This window comes from Equus caballus, chromosome 7 (assembly GCF_041296265.1).
Source record: "Equus caballus isolate H_3958 breed thoroughbred chromosome 7, TB-T2T, whole genome shotgun sequence".
Classification (NCBI taxonomy): domain Eukaryota; kingdom Metazoa; phylum Chordata; class Mammalia; order Perissodactyla; family Equidae; genus Equus; species Equus caballus.
In genome coordinates, this window is record NC_091690.1 from 42582346 (window position 1) to 42603470 (window position 21125).

General features: G+C 40.3%; 1 protein-coding gene across 2 annotated transcripts; it reads right to left on the reverse strand.

Annotated features, from left to right (window-relative positions):
* Positions 1–1295: 1295 nt before the first annotated feature.
* SPATA19 (spermatogenesis associated 19) lies at positions 1296–7315 on the reverse strand. Of its 2 annotated transcripts, none has more exons than XM_003365295.5 (7): positions 7115–7315; positions 6886–6942; positions 6299–6391; positions 6032–6123; positions 3043–3120; positions 2680–2770; positions 1296–1471 (listed from the first exon to the last, which is right to left on the reverse strand). In XM_003365295.5, the coding sequence occupies exons 1-6, from the start codon at positions 7190–7192 to the stop codon at positions 2704–2706; spliced, it is 465 nt and encodes a 154-aa protein (XP_003365343.1). In that variant the 5' UTR covers positions 7193–7315; the 3' UTR covers positions 1296–1471; positions 2680–2703. The 2 variants fall into 2 exon arrangements, with proteins under 2 accessions (XP_003365343.1, XP_005611782.1); XM_005611725.4 differs by having other exon boundaries at positions 3054–3120; positions 7115–7297.
* Positions 7316–21125: the final 13810 nt, after the last annotated feature.

The following is a 21125-nucleotide window of genomic DNA, read 5'->3' on the forward strand; positions in this document are numbered from 1 at the left end:
ACACAGCCCAGCTCCTGATGGGGAAATAGGCGCCCTCGCAGAGAAGGCCTGTCTGCCGCGGCTCCTTTACCTCCGACACCACAGCCAGCTCTCAGCAGAACTTGCAAGTACGATGAAAGGTAAAAATGCAGTCTGCGGCGATGGAGCAAGCATGAGAACCAGACTCAGACATGCAGAGATGCTGGAATTATCAGACTGGGAATCTAAAACAGCTGTGATAAATAGGCTAAAGGCTCTAATGGAAAAAGTGGACAATATGCAAGAACGGATGGGAAAGGTAAGCAGGGAGACGGGAACCCATAGAAAAATCAAAAGAAAATGCCAGAAATAATAAACGCTGTGACAGAAATGAAGAAGGCCTTTGACAGGCTCATCTGTAGGCTAGTCACAGCCAAGGAGAGAATCAGTGAGTTTTAAGAAATGTCAAAACTTTCTCAAACTGAAAAGCAAAGAAAAAAAAGAATGAAAAAAATGGAATAGAATATCCAAGAACTGTGGGACAAATACAGAAGGTGTAACATAAGAGTAATGGGAACACGAGAAGAAGAAGAAAAAAAGAAAAACTATTTGAAGTAATAGTTGAGAATTTTCTAAAAGTAATGACAGACCCAAAACAACATATCCAGGAAGCTCAGACACCAAAGAGGGTAAATACCAGCAAATCCACACTTAGGCGTATCATATTCAAACTGCAGAAAATCAAAGACAAAGAAAAAACTCCTGAAAGCGGAGGAGAAAAGCCTTACCCAGAGAGGGTTCAGAAACCATGCAAGCTTCGAAGAGAGTGGAATGAAATATTCAAAGTGTTGAAAGAAAATGAACAAAAAGACCTAGAATTCTGCATCCTTCAAAACTGTCTTTCAGAAGTGAAGTCAAAATACTTTCTCAGACAAACAAAAATCAAAGGAAATTGTCACCAGTAGTCCTACCTTGCAAGAAATAAGTCCTGCAGAGAGGTTAAAAGATACAGGTCAGAAAATTGGATCGACATAAAGAAAGCAAGAGCACCAGAGAAGGAATAAATGAAGATAAATACTTGAGTGAAGCACACAAGCCATGCTTCCCTCAGGAAGTCCCCTCCCCTGCCCCCTGTGCCACCCCCAGCATTCCAGGATCACTGGGCATAGCCCACATCACACAGCGCTCTGGTGGCCTGGTGTGGTCTCCCCACGGGCCTGCATGCTGTGTCCCAGAGGCCGCCCCTGAGGTGCTGAGTCTGATGGATCTGTGAATGGCATCGGTCTGGTGGTCTAATGAATGCATGAATGGCAGAGCACTCACACCAGAGGCCAGGATGGTGGTTAAATAGCATGGCTCTTTATTAGCAATTCAGCAAAAAGATTCCAGTGCTGCCACTGTCACAAGGAAGGGCTCACCCACTGGATTCTCTCTGCCCAGGTGTCGCTCGCAGGTCAAGGGGGATGGACATTCTTCTGACACAGGCTGCTCCTTGACTCCAAAGGACATCAACCTGGAAAGCAGAGGAATGCCCAAGGGGCATGTCACAGAAATGTAGGACAGCTAAGAGGCAGGGTTGACGGTGACTAAGCCTGCTGGACATCCATAGAGCTGGGTGCAGAGAGCAGAAAACCCAGGGGAGGAAAGGGCAGCAGTGTGTCAGACAGAGCCCGGAGTAAAGCCCTGCTCTGCTTCTCCCAACTTCAGAAGGCCCTGCAAGCACCTCAGATTCCTCATCTCTGTTCATATCAGCAAGCCCTTGACATGACACGTACCATGTGCTGAACACCATCGCCCTCAGCACCACGTTCTGAAGTCTGAGGAAACTGAGGTACAGAGGCATAAAGTAACTTGCCCATGATGGAGCTGGACTGGAACCCAGAATCTGCTCCCAAGGCTTGGCTTAACCTCTGCCGTCTGTATACTGGGCATGAACGATGCCCTCCTCTTAAGGTTGTTTTGGATCAGATGAGAAACCTTGACACAGTGCCTGTGCAGAAGCTGGCGTATAATAAGTGTTTGATAAATGCCTATATACATCTCCATGGCCCTCCTTTAAGCATGCTGGGAGTGAGCTGTGTGTAAGTCACTCCATCAGCACCCCCACGACAGCCAAGTTGGTCCTGCGCCCCTGGCGGGGGTACAGTAACCATGTCCTGAATGGACAGCTCCTGTGGCTGCAGCATCTATTGTTGGCCTGCCACCTTCCAGAGTCACGTGAACAGCCACTGTTATGACCACTGGTAACAAGTGCAGACCAAGAGGCTCTGTGACTCAGAGTTATGGCCCTAATTTGTGACAGGGCCAAAACCTATGCCCCCTGGCCCCTGACTCCAGTGCTGGTAATCTTGTGGTTCAAAGTGGGGTCAGCTGACCAGCAGTGGCCATGCTGGGGAGCATGAGAAAGGCAGAATGCAGGCCCCACCACAGCCTGCTCACACAGGATCCCCACGTGACCTTAAGGCCTGAGACGACTGAGAAGCACTGGTCTATGACACTACAGTTGAAACAGTCAGAGAGGCCACTCTGAACTTGACCTTGAGTCCTTCAAGAAATTTAAGAGAAGCCTCGCAGGGGCCTAAGGCAGCTGCCTTTCCCCCACCCCCAATGGCCCAGTGGAGCCCCTCACCAAGAGGGAAAGGCTAAACCTTTTCATGGAGCCCTCACCCCAGCACAACACTTCCCAGCCGAGGACACCATCTTCTCTGCCCGGCCCCTCACCTGCTGCTCTCCTGCCTGTTGCTCTCAGCAGTCAGAGTAGGAAGTTCTGTTGCGAAGCTCCTGAGATGCTTCGTCCGTAAGACGGCTTATGCTTCGGGGGACAGAGGACAGGGATGGAGCCGCAGGGAGGCTGCAGGGGCAGACCTCCCCAGACCATGCTCGGAGCTGGGCCAGGCAGAGGGCCCGTGCCTGGGCCTTCGCCCCATCTGGGCCTACGAGCAGGGTCCAGCCAAGAGGGTCTCAGCCCAGAAAGGCCCCAGGCTTGGGCTGGAGCTAAGGGAGACCCACAGAAAAGAGCCAGCAGCCGCCTCACCCCGCTACCTCCCGTCAGGAAGATGAAACAACTTGTCCCGAAACGCTTACCTTTGTCTCACCTGCTCTATTCGCTCTCGCAGAACATCGTCTCTCACCTCACTTGGCACTTGGAAGATACGGGTATGGCTGCAAAACACCATTCAAACACTGGGATTCCTGAGTCTCTTTCTTACTAGGCATTGTGAAACTGCTAGAGCTGCAATCATATGAACAATAGTTCTGACTCCGTCGCCTTGACTTGTGAGCTGCTCCTTCACCCTTCTTGTATTAGGAGCACAAAGCATTCTTTTCACTAACCAAGTACCCCTGAGCCACCCGATAATCTTGAGCAGGTAGCAAATGGTCCTAAGGAGAGTCAAGGAAACAGAGAGGTTAAGCACCCTTACTAGAGTTACACAGCAGTCAGTGGACCTGTAAGATGTGGAATTCGCCCCTTCTGAATGCCTCTCCAACCTCGTTATCAGCTCTTTACGATCAACATTGTGCCATATTCACTAGGATTTAGAAATACTGCCAGAAAACTCTGTCACAAAGAAGCTACAGATACCTCATGGCTGCTGCTGTTTCTGTTTTATTTCACGATACTGGATTTGCCTTCCTCTCTATGGTCCGCTTCGCGTCCTTCCCAACTCTGTACTCCCTTCTCCTCCCACAGACCCTCCACTCTAGCAAAACCAGCCTGTCCACTGAATGCCCTGTGTCTGTGTCTGTTGAAACTGCCTTCTCTGGATAACACCTTCTTCTAGGGGCTTCGGGCTTTCAATGTGGAGACAGTATTGATGCTGCCTCTAACAAGACAAATGTGCTCACAAATACCACCCACCCAAGGCGAGGCTGGGTTAGTGCCCAAAGAGAGAGCTAAGAGAGCATGGAAGCATTCCACAAGAGGGAGAGATTACCCCAGCCCTAGGTGGAAAGGGGGCGGGAGGCCACAGCACTGGGCCCTGGAAGCCAGATGGGACTGACCAAGTGGCCAAGGCTCTTGCAATCTGTGGGGGGCCCCATTCCTGGCTCCCATTTTTCTAGCCAGAGCCCAGTTCATAGGTCAGTCCAAGCAAATGTCCTCCTAGAAAGCTCTTCTGAGTACCCTGGGTGGCAACGCCTAGAATGCGTGTGCCCTGGGTCTCCCATGCTGTGCTCTCACAGGTATTCCTCATGACTTCTCTAATATTCACACACCTTATCCACCTAGTTAACTTTTATCCCTTTGAAACTGGGGACTCCATCTTATCCTTTTCTCTATCTTCCAGAGGGCCTAGCAAACATCAGATGGTCAGCACACATCTACCAAATAAATGAGTACTCATTGATGCTTAATAAAGGGACATGTATTCCCTGACTACAGACTATACCTACTGAAACTAACAGGAGGGTACCAAAACCAATGGATTGTAGGGGGAACCAGGCAGAGTTTATTGGCTTAAAATCTCCATAGAGGGGCCAGCCCTGTGGCCGAGTGGTAAAGTTCATGCTCCGCTGCAGGCGGCCCAGTGTTTCATTGGTTCGAATCCTGGGCGCGGACATGGCACTGCTCATCGAGCCACTCTGAGGTGGTGTCCCACATGCACAACTAGAAGGACCCACAACTAAGAAGATACAACTATGTATGGGGGGCTTTGGGGGAAAAAGGAAAAAAATAAAATCTTTAAAAAAAAAACCTCCGTAGAAAATCCAGAGTGGAAAATTTATTTATAGACGATTGATGGTGATTCCTGTAGCTTGGCTCTAAAGCTTTAACCTAGTTATGCTGCACAGCTAAGGTTTAAAGAAAGTTGGGGGCCGGCCCGTGGCTGAGTGGTTAAGTCCGCGTGCTTCCCTTCGGTGGCCCAGGGTAATGATCCTGGGCGGGGACATGGCAAGGCTCATTAGGCCATGTTGAGGCAGCGTCCCACATGCCACAACTAGAAGGACCTACACCTAGAATATACAACTATGTACTGGGGGGATTTGAGGAGAAAAAAGCAGGAGGGGCGGGAAAGAAAGTCGGAAGATGATGTTCACATTATCTAAACCAAGGAACCGCGACATCTCGAGTTCCATAGTGCAGCCACTTCGGGACGGACCAGCCCCCTTGTGGAGGGCGGTGGTTGGATTACAGTCACCAACGTTTATGACTTCAGGGACCTTGGAAGGTTTCCCCAGCCCAAAAATCTTTCCCAGGGAGGTCTCAAATCCCTCCATGAATTATCCCTCCCTGCTGTGTAATCACTGAGCCTTTGAATCCTCTCTTAAAATGCTAATGCCCACGTGAAAACTGGATATCCTGAAGCACAAATACATTTCTTGAGAAATATATCCTCTTTGATAGAAGAGAGCAAAGCTGGCGATGGCAACACGGACAGGAAGAAGACAGAGATTAGAGGGGGCTCCCTCACAGTTTCGCAAAGGCCCAGTTTAATCCCACAATTCTTCTACTTGGAAAAGAGACCCCGAGTGAGCACAAGTCCCTGAAAGGAAATAGGGAAGCTCTGCCAGAAAGAGTGAGCCCAGTTCCAAACCCAGCGCCCTCCACCTTGAGTCGTAGCATCTTTAGAACCAGGAAAGGTGGAGGGGGATGGTCTGTGCTCCAGCAGACACAGAGAGGGGCTTTCAAAGCCCCCTAGTGTGGAGCACAGAATTCCACCCTCGGGCGCTGAGAAACCTCCACACACCTCAGTGGCAGATGAGGGCTTTGGCTTTTGCATTTTGAGAGCTTATTTTCCTTTAGCTCTTTAAAGTGCAGCCACTTCTAAGAAATCAAGTGCAAAAATAACAGAAGTCTGAAATTTATTCAGAAGCACTGAAGAAATGGTGAGCAAGCCCAGTTTTCCAACCCCTCATGTCATTTTAAAATTTAGCAATGAGCTGGGCTTTCAAGATAGCAAAAATATTCCCTTAAGACCCCAAAGTAAGGCTGAAGAATTCCTCAGCCAAAGAAGTTACATCTCTAGAGAAGAACAGCTGGGGTCTGTCTTGTCCAGGAATCCTGAAGAGGGCGCTTGTGCCTTCTCTGCCCTTCCCTCCCCACACTTTGGCTCAGGAAAAATGAGATGCTTACCTCCATCTTATGAACTGGATTCTTGTTCTTTCCTCCAGGACCTCTTGACTCTGGTTTGCTAACAAATTAGACTTTGAGAGATGGTGCTTGACCTACGAAATCCAAGTAGGGTCTGCATGAGTACTGCGAGCAAGGACCCCCTGGCCAGGATGGAGCCCCTCCTGGACAAGTTCTGCCCACTTGCCCAAGACCCGTTGCAGTATGACCTCCCACCTCCCCCCACTCCCCGCACAGGTCCAGAATGGTTTGTCTCAGACTCTCAGTTACCACATCTCTGGTCACATGTACATCTTGGCCATGGGTGGGAGGGCCGTTGGTGGACATCTTCTCCTTTATGTCCTGGGAAGCCTCTTCTTCAGTCTGAAATGTGAGTAACTTCCCTCTGAAAGTGGCACTCTGTATCTGATCTCCAGTTTTCCCTCTTTTTCCTTCCTCTTCACCACAACACACATGCCGAGTGTCCACAAATACACTCTGTACCTCACAGGTGCTGCAATCAGCTCATTTATGGCTACCCTCCCGTGGAATTCCAAGGAACTCACTACGTCCCTGGCCCTATCCCAAGGTATTCCTGAGACATTCTGCAGCTGGGGGCAACGGGTCTGAAACTCTGCCTCCAGTATGCTCGAGAAACAGGACCAGGCTAGCGTATTCCAACACATCTTTTACAAGGACACAAGCCCCAGCATCTCCTAGGCCATTTGGTGAGTTAGACACAGCTCTAGGCAGGGTGTTTGGCGATGAACTTGATTGAGTTTCCCGGCTCTAGGGAGAGGGGAGTCCAGATCCCTGCCCCTTAGAGGGCAGCTCTCTAGAATTTTGGGTACCCTGAGTCATAGAGGAATCGTACTCACTTTTTTCAACCAGTGCTGTACTACAGACACAGCCTCACTTTCCACAACTTCAACATCCTGCAACAAATTGGTAAATTGGTGCCCTCAGGACACCTAGAGACTCAGCCCCCTCCTCCATTCTTGTCCAAAGTTATATGTTGTAAGATCTCTCTGGAAGTGCAGCAGGGGGCTCCGAAGGGAGAAGATACATGAGAAACAACTCCACCTGTCTACCACCAACTCCACTTACCGAACTGATTTTTGGTGGGAAGGGGAACCCTACACCTTTCCGGGAAAAAATGTACACAATCCATGTTGTAATGATCATCTTTGGACTTATGCCAGGCCTCCTTCTTGGCTCCCTCCTTCCATTGAAGCTGCCTGAGAACTCCTCTGGAGCAAGGGGTTCATTGAAGGGAAGCGCCCACCTGATTGGCTGGCCAATGATGATGTGACAATGACCTCCTGTAATCTCCATGGTCAGAGTGGAGATGGAAAAGAGAGGTCGGGAAGTATCTACCTGTGGTGGCCATAGCTCACAAGTAGAGAGATGAGGGGCTGGGAGGAAAGGATCAGATATAGCCAGTGGAGCCTGAGGAAGACACAAGGGGGAAGTTACCCAGATCATAGATAGAGATTTTTCAGGGCAGGGGGAGGACTTGCGGGTGGTCACCCAGTCTTGAGCAATGCTGAAGCAGAAAGAGATTTTATAAATCAAAAGAACACATTTGTATAAATAAATCTGTCATTTTTAAAAACGACCTGGGCCCTCCAGACATTCATTCAAACAATGCCACAAGCATTTCTTAGTCTTATTCTTACACGTGGGAGGAGAAAGAGCTTGTCCACCCAAAAAACATGAAAGATAGAGGAGCAAAATTCTCAACAAGGACATTTTATTTTTTTGTCTACTTCGTTTACACAAGTGATTTGAATCGTAAAAAATAATCCAAACAACATGCCACAGCTAGAAGGACCCACAACTGAAATGTACAACTACGTACTGCGGGGATTTGGGGAAAAAAAGTAAAAAAAAAAAAGAAGATCGGCAACAGTTATTAGCTCAGGTGCCAATCTTTAAAAAAATTAAAAAAAGAAAAGAAAAGAAAAGAATCTAAACAATAAGAGGTATAGAGTGAAAAGTGAAAGTGCCATTTCTTGTAAAAGATATTTCCTGATTATTTCAAGTCACCCACAGTGGACTGCCTAAGAGGAAAGACAGTAAATTGGAAATGAAAAAGGGATTATGTTGTGGGTTCAGAATTGGGGGCTCAGATAGCTGCTCTTCCCATCTAGAGCCTTCACCAGGAAACTGAAGGAAGTTCAAAATATCCTAAGGGACCCTAAGCAAATGTTTAGCTGCTCTCAAAAGTAGCTGCAGCCTAACCCTGAGACTCTTCTCAAGGTCTCAGAAACCTAGATTGTAATCCTGTCTCTACCACTAATTGTTATTGTGACCTTGACCCACTCATTAGTCTCTCTGGTATCTCCTAGTATCTTTGTCTTCAAAATGAAAAGAATAGAATAATGTATCTAGTTTTCTTCTAGCTCTAATATTCTATAAATGTTCTCGTTCCCATTCTCCTGAAGTGTATAGAAAACCTTTATCTCACTCTCTCCAATTCCCCTAATATAGTCACTACGTCTCCTCACTCTCAACAAATCACCTCAATTTTACATCTTCTCTATCTGTTGGAAAACGCTAGGCTATGCTAAGGCAACAAACAAGTCCTCAAATCAAAAGGGTTTTATTTCTGACTCTCAAAAACTCCAATACAAGTTGAATAATTCTTTAAGGCAGTCGTGCTCCACGTGGTGACTTAGAGATCCAGGATCCGTCCTTTGGCTCCACATCTCAGGATGCGATCGCCATAATGGCCAAAGCAAGGGAAGGAATAAAGTCAGCTCTTCTGTTTCAGCCCAAAGTCTCCTTTTTGAAGCTTTTCGGCCAGTACCAGTCATATGATCCCAAACTAACTCCAAGGAAGACTGGAAGTTGTAAAACAGAAGATGAAATTACTTGTCGACATCTCAGTTTCTGCCACTAACCCCTAAAAATTGTTTCCATCTTTATTGATATTTTATTTTTTGATATTTAAAACATTAATGTGATTCAAAAATTAAAACTACATGAAAAAATATACTCAGGGAAATTCCATCTCCTCCCCTATCCCTTCAAACTTGTTGTTACTTCAGAAGTAAGATTTTTATACGTTTCTAGGCTGTACATCCTGACATAAATCTATTCTCACTTTTTTAATTCCATGTTATAAAATGCATACAGTAAGATATAAAAATACATGGACAGCTCAGAAAAATTTTTAAGCACACACACACACGCATATGTACATGTTTAACCACCACCCTGATCAGCATATGAAACATTTCTAGTACCCCAGCAGGTCCCCAGTTAATACTCTCCCACAAGGTGACCAGCATTTTGACTTGTATCAACGTAGATAAGTTTTGTCTAGTATTCCATTGTATTACCACAACACAAACTATTTATCAAATGTATTCTTTTTTTTTTTTTTTTGAGGAAGATTAGCCCTGAGCTAACTACTGCTAATCCTCCTCTTTTTGCTGAGGAAGACCAGCCCTAAGCCAACATCCATGTCCATCTTCCTCCACTTTATGTGTGGGACACCCACCACAGCATCGCTTTTGCCAAGCAGTGCCATGTCCGTACGTGGGATCTGAACCAGTGCACCCCAGGTCACCGAGAAGCAGAATGTGTGAACTTAACCACTGCGCCACCAGGCCAGCCCCTCAAGTGTACTCTTTATGGACATTCTTGTTATATCTAGTTTGGTGTTTTTTAAAATAATGCTGTGGGGCTGGCCCCGTGGCCGAGTGGTTAAGTTCGCGCACTCTGCTGCAGGCGGCCCAGTGTTTCGTTGGTTCGAATCCTGGGCGCAGACATGGCACTGCTCATCAAACCACGCTGAGGCAGCATCCCACAAGCCACAACTAGAAGGACCCACAACAAAGAATATGCAACTATGTACTGGGGAGCTTTGGGGAGAAAAAGGAAAAAAATAAAATCTTTAACAAAATAAAATAAAATAAAATAAAATAATGCTGCTATGAACATTCTTATACCTATCTTTTGGTTGACATAAGCCCTAAATCTTCTGAGTATATACATACTAAAGAGTGGAAGTGGTAGGGAGTAGGCTTTATATATATTTAGTATTAGTATATACCAAAGAGTATTGCAAAGTGGTTGTACCAATTACTGCCCGTAAGCAATATATGAAAATAGAAGTTTCTATATATTCTTGTCAACACTTGGTATTGTCACTCTTTTAACTTTAGCCAGACGAATGGAGATATAGTGGTAACTAAGAATAGTTTAATTTGCATGTAAGTAATTAATTGTGTTAACCGTCTGAGTTATATAATAACTCTATTTTTGAGGAACTGTCAAAACATTTCCTAAATGGCAGCATCATTTTACATTCCCACCACGAATGTGTGAGAGTTCTAATTTCTCTACACCCTTGACAACATTGTTGTTAAACTGTCATTCATATTTTAGCCATTCTAGTGAATATGAAGTGGTATCTCGTGGTTTTAGTTTGCATCTCCCTAACGATTAGTGATGCTAAGCATAATGTGCTTATTGGTCATTTGTATATCTTCTTTGGAGAAATGTCTATCTAAATCCTTTGCCATTTTGTAATTGAATTATTTGTCTTTTTATTATTGAGTTGTAAGTAAAAGTTCTTTATATATTCCGTGTACAAGTGTCTTATCAGACATATGATTAGCAAATATTTTCTCCCATTCTGTGGGTTGTCTTTTCACTTTCTTGATGGTATTATTTGAAGAACAAAATGATGAATGAAGTCATCGTTCATGACACAGAATGGATTTTTGATGCTCTAGCTGATCTATTTTTACTTTTGTTGTTCATGCTTTTGGTGTCATATCTAAGAAACTGTTGCCTAGCCACGGTCATAAGATTTACTCCTATGTTTCTTCTAAGAGTTTAGTAGTCATAGCTTTTATGTCTATGCCTATAATCCATTTTCAGTTAATTTTTGTATATGGTGTGAGGTAAGGGGTCCATCTTCATTCTTTTGCGTGTGGAATCCAGTTGTCCCAGCCCATTTATTGAAAAGAATTTCTTTCTCTATTGAACTGTCTTGGCACCCTTGTCAAAATTCAATTAACCATAAATGAAAGGGTTTATTTCTGGACTGTCAATTCCTTTACACTGATATATGTATCTATCATTATGCCAATACCACACTGTCTTGATTACTATAATTTTGTAGTATGTTTTGACATTAGGAAGCGTGAGTCTCCAACTTTGTTCCTTTTTAAGATTGTTTGGTTATTGTGGGTTCTTTTCATTTCCATGTGGATTTTAGGATCAGCTGACAATTTCTGCAAAAAGGAAAAAAGCCTGATGGCATTTTGATAGGGATTGTATTGAATCTGTTGATCAATTTGGAGAGTACTGTCATCTTCACAACATTGTCTTCCATTCCATGAATGTGGAGTGGTTTTGCATTTATTTAAATCTTCTGTAATTTCTTTCAAAAAAGTTTCGTAGTTTTCAATGTACAAATCTTGTACTTCATTTGTTAAGTTTATTCCTATTTTATTCTTCTTGACGCTATTGTAAACGGAATTCTTTTTTTAATTTCATTTTTGGATTTGTCATTTCTAGTGTATGGAAATATAGTGGATTTTTGATATTAATCTTGTATCCTGCAACTTTGCTGAATTCATTTATTGTAATAGTCTTTTGGTGGTTTCCTTAGAATTTTCTATATGAAAGATCATGTCTTCTGCAAATAGAGATCATTTTCTCCTTCATTTCTGATCTGGATGCCTTTCATTTCTTTTTCTTGCCTACCTGCCTTGGCTATACATTGTTAAATAGAACTGGAGAGAGCAGACATCCTTTTCTTGCTCCTGATTTTAGGATAAAAGCATTGTCTTTTATCATTAAGTATGGTGTTAGATGATGGTTTTTTGTAGATGCCTTTTATCAAGTTGATGAAATTTCCTTCTTATTCCTAGATTTTGAGTGTTTTCCTTATCAAAAAGCATTGGATTTTGTCAAATCATTTTTTTTAGATGAGATGATCATATGGTTTTTGTCTTTTATTATATTAATATTGTGTATTATATTAGTTTTTGATTTTCAGATGTCAAACCCATCTTGCACTCCTGGGATAATCCCACTTAGTCATAGTATACAATCCATTTTACATGTTTCTGGGTTCAGTTTGCTAGTAATTGTTGAGGACTCTACATCTATATGTGTGGGAGATATTGGTCTGTAGTTTTATTTTCTTGTGATATTCTTGTCTGGTTTTTGTATCAGGGTAATACTGGCCTCATAGAATGGGTTGGGATATGGTCCCTTCTCTTCTATTTTTTGAAAGAGATTGCCAAAGATGGGTAATAATCCTTCTTTAAATATTTGATATATATTTAATTTTTTAAGAAATGTCAAGCTTTTTTCAAAAGAGGCTGTAACATTTTACATTTTCACCAGCAATGTATGAAGTTTCAAGTTTCTCCGTATCCTCACAACACTTGCATCATCTGTCTCTTTTATCATAGCCATTCTAGTTGGTGTGTAAAGAAGTATATCATTTGGTTTTAATTTGTATTTTCCTAATAACTTATAATGTTGATAATCTGTTCATGTGCTTATTAACAATATATATTTTAGTTGGGCAATATCTATTCAAATCTTTTTTTTTTTAATTAGGTTGCTTACCTTCTTTTTGTTGAGTTGTAAGAGTTCTTTGTATATTCTAAATGCAAGTCTTTTATGACATATATGATTTACAAATATTTCTCCCAATCTGTGGATTGTCTTTTCATTTTCTTAATAGTTTTCTCTTTTTGAAAGGAAAAGTGTTTTAATTTTGAAGTCAAATCCTATATTTTTTTCTTTTATGGAGTATAATTTTGGTATCATATTTAAAACTCTAAGGTCACGAAGATTTTTTTCTCTGTATTTTCTTCCAGAAGTTTTATAATTTTAGCTCTTACATTAAGGCCTATGGTCCATTTTGAGTTATTTTTGTGTGTATAGCATGAGTAACGATGTGAATATCTATTTTTGCATATAAATGTATAATTATTCCAGGACCATTTGTTGAAAAGACTATCCTTTCCTCCCACTGAATTGCCTTGGCACTTTTGTTGAAATTCAGTTGACCATAAGAGCTTATTTCTGTATCTCAGTTTTGTTCCATTGACCTATATGCTTATCCTTACAAGAGTAGAGCATTGTCTATATAATTATAGCTTTATAGTAAGTTTTCAGGTAAGGTAGTTTAAATCTTTTTTTTCTCAAAAGTTTTCTGGGCTAGTCTAGGTCCTTTGAAGTTCTATGTAAATTTTAGAATTAGCTTGGCAATTTCTAAAAAATATGATACTGGAATTTTGATAGGTACTGTTTTGAAGCTATAGATAAATTTTATCTAAGTTGTCTAATTGTTGGCATAAAGCTGTTCGTAGTATTCCCATAGAACTTTTTCAAAACCTGTGGGGTCAGTGGTGATGTCCCTTCTTTCAATTCTGATTTTGGTTATTTGTGTCTTCTTTCTTTCTTCTGGCTCATCCTAGCTAAAAGGTCATTTTTTTAAATCTTTTCAAAGACGACATTTTGTTTATATTGAATTTCCCTATTTTTTTCCCCTCTGTCATTTTTTGGTTTTCTATTTCATTCATTTCTAAACCAATCTTCATTTTTTTTTCCTTTTGCTTGCTTTGGGGTTGGTTTGCTCTTCTTTTTCTAGCTTACTAAGGCGGAGACTTACATTATTCACTTTTGATCTTTCTTCTTCTTTAAAAACAGTGTTTAAAGAGAAAAATTTCTTTATTAATATAGCTATAGCTGTATTCCATAAGTTGTATATTCAGATGAATTCAGTTTAACATATGTTCTAATTTGCTTTGTGAAATTATTTTATCCATAGGTTATTTAGAAGTATGTTGTTAATTTTCAAATAATTTTCAAATTTGGGGATTTCCCAAATATCTCTACATTGTTGATTTCTAATTTAATTATTTTGTGATCAGAGAATATATTTTGTTTGATTTGCATTCTTTTCAACTTATTAAGACTTGTTTTCTGGTATAGCATGTGATCTATTTTAGAGAAGATTCCAAGTGTACTTACAAAGAACGTGTATTCTGCTGTCATTGGTTGTTCTCTCACTATCATGTCAAGCTGGTTGGTAGTGTTGTTTAAGTTTTTTATACTCTTGTTGACTTTCTGTCTATTTTTTCTATCAGGTATTGAGAGTCAAGTATTTAAATCTCCAACTGTTGAATTGTTTATTTCTCCTTCTCATTCTGTCAGTTATTGCTTCATGTATTTAGGGACTCTTGTTTCATGCATAGACATTTAAAATTGTTATATCTTCCTGAGCAATTAATTCTTTTATATTTGTGAAATGTTCCTCTTTATGTCAAGTGATATTTCTTGAAGTCTACCCTGTCCGATATTAATATAGCTACACCAGCTCTCTTATAGTTACTGTTTTAATGGCATATATTTTCCACCCTTTACTTTTAAACTCTCGTGTCTTTGAATCTAAACTATGTCTTTTATAGACAGCATATAATAGGATCTTCTTTTTTAATCTAATCTAACAATCTCTGCCTTATGATTAGAGTATTTAGTCCATTCACATGTAATGCTCTCATTGATATAGTTGAATTCACATCTGCCATTTTGGTATTTGTTTTCTATGTGTGACACGTGTTTTTCGTTCCTATGTTTTTCATTTATGGTCTTCTTTTGTGTTAAATAAGCAATTTTTAGTGTATACTTAATTCCTCTTGATTTTGTTACTACATTTTTGTGTTATTTTCTTAGTGATGACTCCATGTATTTCAATATGCATCTTAATTAATCATAATCTACTTCTTAATTGTGGTAAATATAGAAACTTTGTTCCAGTATACCTCAATATCCTCCATCTTTCTTTATGCAATTATCATATGTATATTGCATCTGTCCGTATTGTGAACTCAATAAATACAGTGTTATCACATTACTTTATACAATCTTATGTCTTTTAAAGAAGTAAAAGTGAAATATATATTTACATAGACTTTTTACTATTATTTTATATGGTGCTAAAATACACATAAAATAAAATTTACCATCTTAACCATTTTTAAATGTACAGTTCAGTAGTATTAAGTACATTCACATTGTTGTGCAACCATCTCAACCATCCTTCTCCAGAACTCTTCATTTTGCAAAACTGAAACTCTCTACCCATTAAACAATAACTGTCTATTCCTCCCTACCCCCAGCCCAGATCATTCACTATTTTACTTTCTCTCAATGAATTTGACTACTGTAGGTACCTTATTTAAGTGGGATCATGCAGTATTTGTCTTTTTATGATTGACTTATTTCACTGAGCTTAATATCCTCAAGGTCCATCCATGTTGTAGCATATTGCAGAATTTCTTTCCTTTTAAGGCTGAATAACATTCCATTGTACATATATACCACATTGTGTTTATCCATTCATCCCTTGATGGACTCAGGTTACTTCTACTTTTTTGATTTTGTGAATAATGCTGCTATGAACATGAGTATACCACAACACTCATGCTATGAACATGAGTGTAGCCAAAATATTTCCTTGAGACTCTGATTTCAATTCTTTTAGGTATACACCCACAAGTGGAACTGCTGGGTCATATGGTAATTCCATTTTCAATATTTTGAGGAATTGACATACACTTTTTTGGGGGAGCAGCTACACCATTTTACATTCCCACAAGCAGTGTACAAGAGTTCCAACTTCTCCACTTCCTCACCAACACTTATTATTTTCTGGGGTTTTTCTTAATGGTAGCCATCCTAATTAGTATAAGGTGGTTTTATTTTGCATCCCCCAAATGTCTAGCGATGTTGAGCATCTTGTCATGTATGTATTAGCCATGTGTGTATGTTCTTTGGAGAAATGTCTGCGCAAGTCATTTGCCCATTTTTAATCGGGTTGTTTGGGCTTTTTCCTGTTGAGTTGTAGGAGTTGTTTATATACTCTTAATACTATTCCCTTATCAGATATATGATATGCCAATATCTTCTCCCATTCCATGTGTTGTCTTTTCACTCTGTTGATAGTGTCCTTTGATGCATAGAAATTTTGAATTTTGATGTAGTTTAGTTTATCCATTTTGTCTTTTGTTGCCTATGCTTTTGGTGTCATATGCAAGAAATCATTGCCAAATCCAATGTCATGAAGCTTTTTCCCTGTTTTTTCTAAGAGTTTTATAGTTTTAGCTCTTACATTCAGATCTTTGATTCATTTTGAATTAATTTTTATATATGGTATAAAGGTACGGGTCAAATTCATTCTTTTGTGTGTGGATGGCCACTTCTCCCAACACTATTTATTGAAAAGACCATTTTTTCCCCCATTTGAGTAGTCTTGGCACCCTTGTCAAAAATTATTTGACCATATACGTGAAGGATTATTTCTGGGCTCTTTATTCTATTGCATTGGTCTACATGTCTGTCTTTATGCCACTGTCATGCTCTTTTGGTTACTGCAGCTTTGTAATATATTTTGAAACCAGCAAGTGTGAGACCTCCAACTTCATTCTTCTCTTTCAAGATTGTTTTGGTTATTTGGGGTCACCTGAAACTCTATATGAATTTCAGGATGCATTTTTCTACCTCTGCAAAAAGCATCATTGGGATTTTGATAGGGATTGCACTGAATCTGTATAATGCTTTGGGTAGTATCGACATCCTCTCTTAACAATGTTTAGTTTTCCAATCCATGAACATGGGAGTCTTTTTATTTATTTGTGTTTTCTTCAGTTTCTTTTACCACATTCTGTAATTTTTCAGTGTATGTCTTTTGTTTCCTTGATTAAGGTTATTCTTAAGTAGTTTATTCTTTATGATGATATTATAAGTAGAATTATTTTAATTTCTTTTCCTGATTATTTATTGTTTGTGTTTAAAAACACAACTGATTTTGCACGTCAACTTTGTATCCTACAACTTTGCTGAATTTTTTAATTCAAATAGATTTTTTGTGGGATATTTGTAGTCTTCTATATATAAAATTATTAGGGGCTAGCCCCATGGCCAAGTGGTTAAAGTTCCACATGCTCCACTTTGGAGGCCCAGGTTCCAGGGTTTGGCTCCTGGCCATGGACCTATTCCACTCATAGGCCATGCTGTGGAGGCATCCCACATACAAAGTAGAGAAAGATTGGCATGAATGTGATCTCAGGGCTAATCTTCCTCAAGTGAAAAAGAAGAGGAAGATTAGCAATGGATGTTAGCTCAGGGAAAATCTTCCTTACCAAAAAATAAATAAATAAAAATAATTACATAAATAAAATTGTGATATATGGGGGCCGGCCCGGTGGCACAGCGGTTAAGTTCGCATGTTCCGCTTCTCGGCGGCCCGGGGTTCGCTGGTTCGGATCCCGGGTGCGGACATGGCACTGCTTGGCAGCCATGCTGTGGTAGGCGTCCCACGTATAAACTAGAGGAAGATGGGCACGGATGTTAGCTCAGAGCCAGGCTTCCTCAGCAAAAAGAGGAGGACTGGCAGTAGTTAGCTCAGGGCTAATCTTCCTCAAAAAAAAAAAAAAATTGTGATATATGCAAACAGAAATAATTTTACTTATTCTTTTCCAATTTGGCTGCCTTTTTTTCTTTCTCTTGCCTCATTGCAGTGGTTAGGACTTCCAGTACTATGCTGAATGGACATGGTAAAAGGAGGGGGCCTTGTGTTCTTCCTGATCTTAGAGGAAAAGCTTTCAATTTTTCACCATCCAGTATGATGTTTGCTGCAGGCTTTTCATAAATTTCCTTTATCATGTCGAGGTAGTTTCCTTCTATTCTTAGTTTGTTGTGTGTTTTTATCATGAAAGAGTGTTGAATTTTGTAAAATGCTTTTTCTGCATTAATCAAGATGATCATGTGGCTTTTCTCTTTATTTTGTTAATGTAGTGTATTACACTGGTTGATTTTCATATGTTGAACCATCTTTTCCTTCAAGAAATAAATCCCACTTGGCCATCTTTTTATTATGCTATTGAATTTGGTTTGCTATATTTTGTTGAAGATTTTTACATCAATATTCATAAGGGATATTGGCCTCTAGTTTTCTTGTAGTGTCTTAATCTGGCTTTGGTATCAGAAATCTTGTGATTTCTTCATTGATCCATTTGTTGTTTAAGAATGTTTTATTTAATTTCCACATGTTTGTAGATTTTCCAGTTTTCCTTCTGCTATTGATTTCTAGTTTATTTTCATTATGATCAGAAAAGATGCTTTGTATGATATCAATCTTCTTAAATTTATTAAGACTTGTTTTGTGACCTAACATCTGGTCTATCCTGGAGAATTTCCATGTGGACTTGAGAAAAATATGTATTCTGCTAACATTGGCTGGAGTGTTCTGTATGTGTCTGTCAAGTCCAGTTGGTCTACGGTATTGTTCAAGTCCTTTATTTCCTTATAATCTATCTGGCTGGTTACATATACTTTCATATTTACCCACATATTTGCTCTTTCCAGTACTCTTCATTTCTTCCTGTGGATTTGAGTTACTATAAATTATTATTTCCTTTTGGTCTGAAGGAATTCCTTTAATAGTTCTTTTGGGAAAAGCATGATAGCAACAAATTTTCTCGGTCTTTGTTTATTTGGAAATATCTTGATTTCACCTTTTTTGTAAGAATAGATTTGCTGAGGGGCTGGCCCCGTGGCTGAGTGGTTAAGTTCGCGAGCTCCGCTGCAGGCGGCCCAGTGTTTCGTTGGTTCGGATCCTGGGCGCGGACATGGCACTGCTCATCGAACCACGCTGAGGCAGCATCCCACATGCCACAACTAGAAGAACCCACAACGAAGAATATACGGCTGTGTGCCGGGGGGCTTTGGGGAGAAAAAGGAAAAAAATAAAATCTTTAAAAAAAAAAAAAAAGAGAACTACCGACTGCATAAAAAAAAAAAAAAAAGAATAGATTTGCTGAATATAAAAATACTTAGATGACTGTGTTTTTCTTTCATCACTTTCAACATGTCACTTTACTGATGTCTGGCCTCCATTGTTTCTGATTAGAAGTTATCTGTTAATTATATTGTTATTACCTGTGTGACGTCATTTTTCTTTTGCCCCTTGTAAAGGTTAATTTTATGTGTCAACTTGGCTAAGTTATGGTTTCCAGTTATTTTGGTCAAACGCTAGTCTAGATGTTACTGTGAAGGTATTTTTTAGATATGATTAACATCTACAATCAGTTAACTTTGAGTAAAGCAGATTACCCCTCATAATGTGAGTAGGTCTGATCTAATCAGTTGAAGGCTTTAAGAGCAAAGACTAAGGTTCCCCAAAGAAAAACAAATTCTACTTCAGGAATGCACTGTAGAAATTCTGCCTGAGTTTCTAACCTGCTTGCCTGCTCCGCAGATTTTGGACTTGCCAGCCCCACAATCACATGGTCAATTCCTTAAAATAAATCTCTTTCTCTTTATCCCTCCTTCCCTCCCTCCCTCTCTCTCTCTCTATATATATATGTATATAGATGTGTGTGTATGCAGATACATACAGATAGATAAATAGATGATATAAAGATAAATAAAGATTATATAAATATCCTATTGATTTTGTTGCTCTAGAGAAACCTGAACAATACAGACTTTGATATTAAGAATAGTTCTAGAAGAACAGAATCTTAAGGATAAATCTTCTGAATTGGCTCTGCAGTTTCTGGAGTTCATTCTCCAGTAATAAAGAGAGCATTGATAGTCCATGACATGATGTGGCAATAGAGATATGCAAAATACAACTACTGGATACTCCTATCAAATACCTACAAGAGGCAAGGTTCTAGGTGACCTTGTATTTGATACTTTAGAACATTTTTGTCAAACTAACAAGTATAATGAGTTTGGCTGGCTGCTTCTAATTACACTAGATAAAGTGGGGAAAGAAAAAGATGAGCTTAAGGACTCAAATTCCCAGGTTAAACACTGCATAAATGACCTGAAAGTTTCCATATCTGCTCTACAAGAAACCTTTATCTCCTGTAGTCACAGTGCTGAGAGTGCTTTAAACCAACCCCAGAGCCTCATCCTGCAAGTGGCTGAATGACAACACAAATTGAATTTCCAACCTCACAAGGGGTCTGCTGATAAGTGAAGATATTGGTTGAGAAGTAATGGGATCCTAAAAATTGGGATTGGGACATAGAAAAGATCCTGATGAAGCTGGGGACATTGAATTCCTAAATACTTCTTAGTTTTCCTTGCCAACAGAAGCAGTCTTTCCACTCTGTCTGAAGAGATTAATCCTGCTTTGCCTAAGGAGACTTGTAATGACCTACCCTAAGGTACTTGCCTTGCAAGACACTGCTGATTCTCCTCAGAACCCACCCCCACTATCCCTCAGCTTCTAGATTTCTAACTCCACTCAAGTCTCAGCAGTCCCCAACAGGTGAGGTACAAAGTGTGTCTAATGAGGAATTTCACTATACTCCAAAAAGAACCATGATCTTTCCAATTTATATAGACATAAATTTGAGGAATATGTGTGTGGATGAATATTAAGTGTATAAAATAATGGTGGAAGGAACATAAGATTGGATCTGGCCAAATTTAGTGATATGAGCCCACTAAGCAGATGTTGTGTGTTTAACATTGCGGCTTGGGGATTTAGAAAGGGCTCTAACAGTTTGGTTGGTTGTCTGGCTAAAACGTGGATCAAAAGGTGAGCTACACTAGATGAATCTGAAATGCCAGAACTTGCTTGGTATACTGTAGAAGGAGGTATCCAAAAGTATAGGGAGATTGCAATGCTAGAGTGTGTTTATCATGTAAGACAAGCTCACCCAATCCTGGGGGGTCCAGAGGACGTGCCTCTCACCATGACTGTGAGAAATAAGTTTGTGAAGGAAACCCAAGCATCTTTGAAGAACTCTGGGGCCACTCTTCTCTGTAAGTCAGAAATTACAGTGGGAACTGTTGCCACTGAACTGGAGAATCTAAACTCAACGGAGATATTTCAATCCCAGGAAGCAGGGATAAAGTGGCAACACAATCTCCAAAAGCAAGTAGGTGTCATTACTGTAAGGACAGCAGACTCAAAGCAGTAATAATAAGAGTGTGAATTTCAGAGACCTATGGAGTTGGTTAGTTGCTCGTGGTGTCCTTAGAAGTGAGATAGATGGGGAGTCTACTAAATTCTTGCTTGATCTGTATAAGTGGAAGAATTCTAGGTCAAGTG

Excerpts from the sequence above, each read along its gene's own strand:
- SPATA19 (XM_003365295.5), bottom strand. The coding sequence starts at position 7,192 with ATGATCATTACAACATGGATTGTGTACATTTTTTCCCGGAAAGGTGTA. Across the intron at positions 6,943-7,114 it reads TCCCACCAAAAATCAGTTCG|GATGTTGAAGTTGTGGAAAG; the intron begins GTAAGTGGAGTT and ends AATTTGTTGCAG. Across the intron at positions 6,124-6,298 it reads TACATGTGACCAGAGATGTG|GTCAAGCACCATCTCTCAAA; the intron begins GTAACTGAGAGT and ends TGGATTTCGTAG.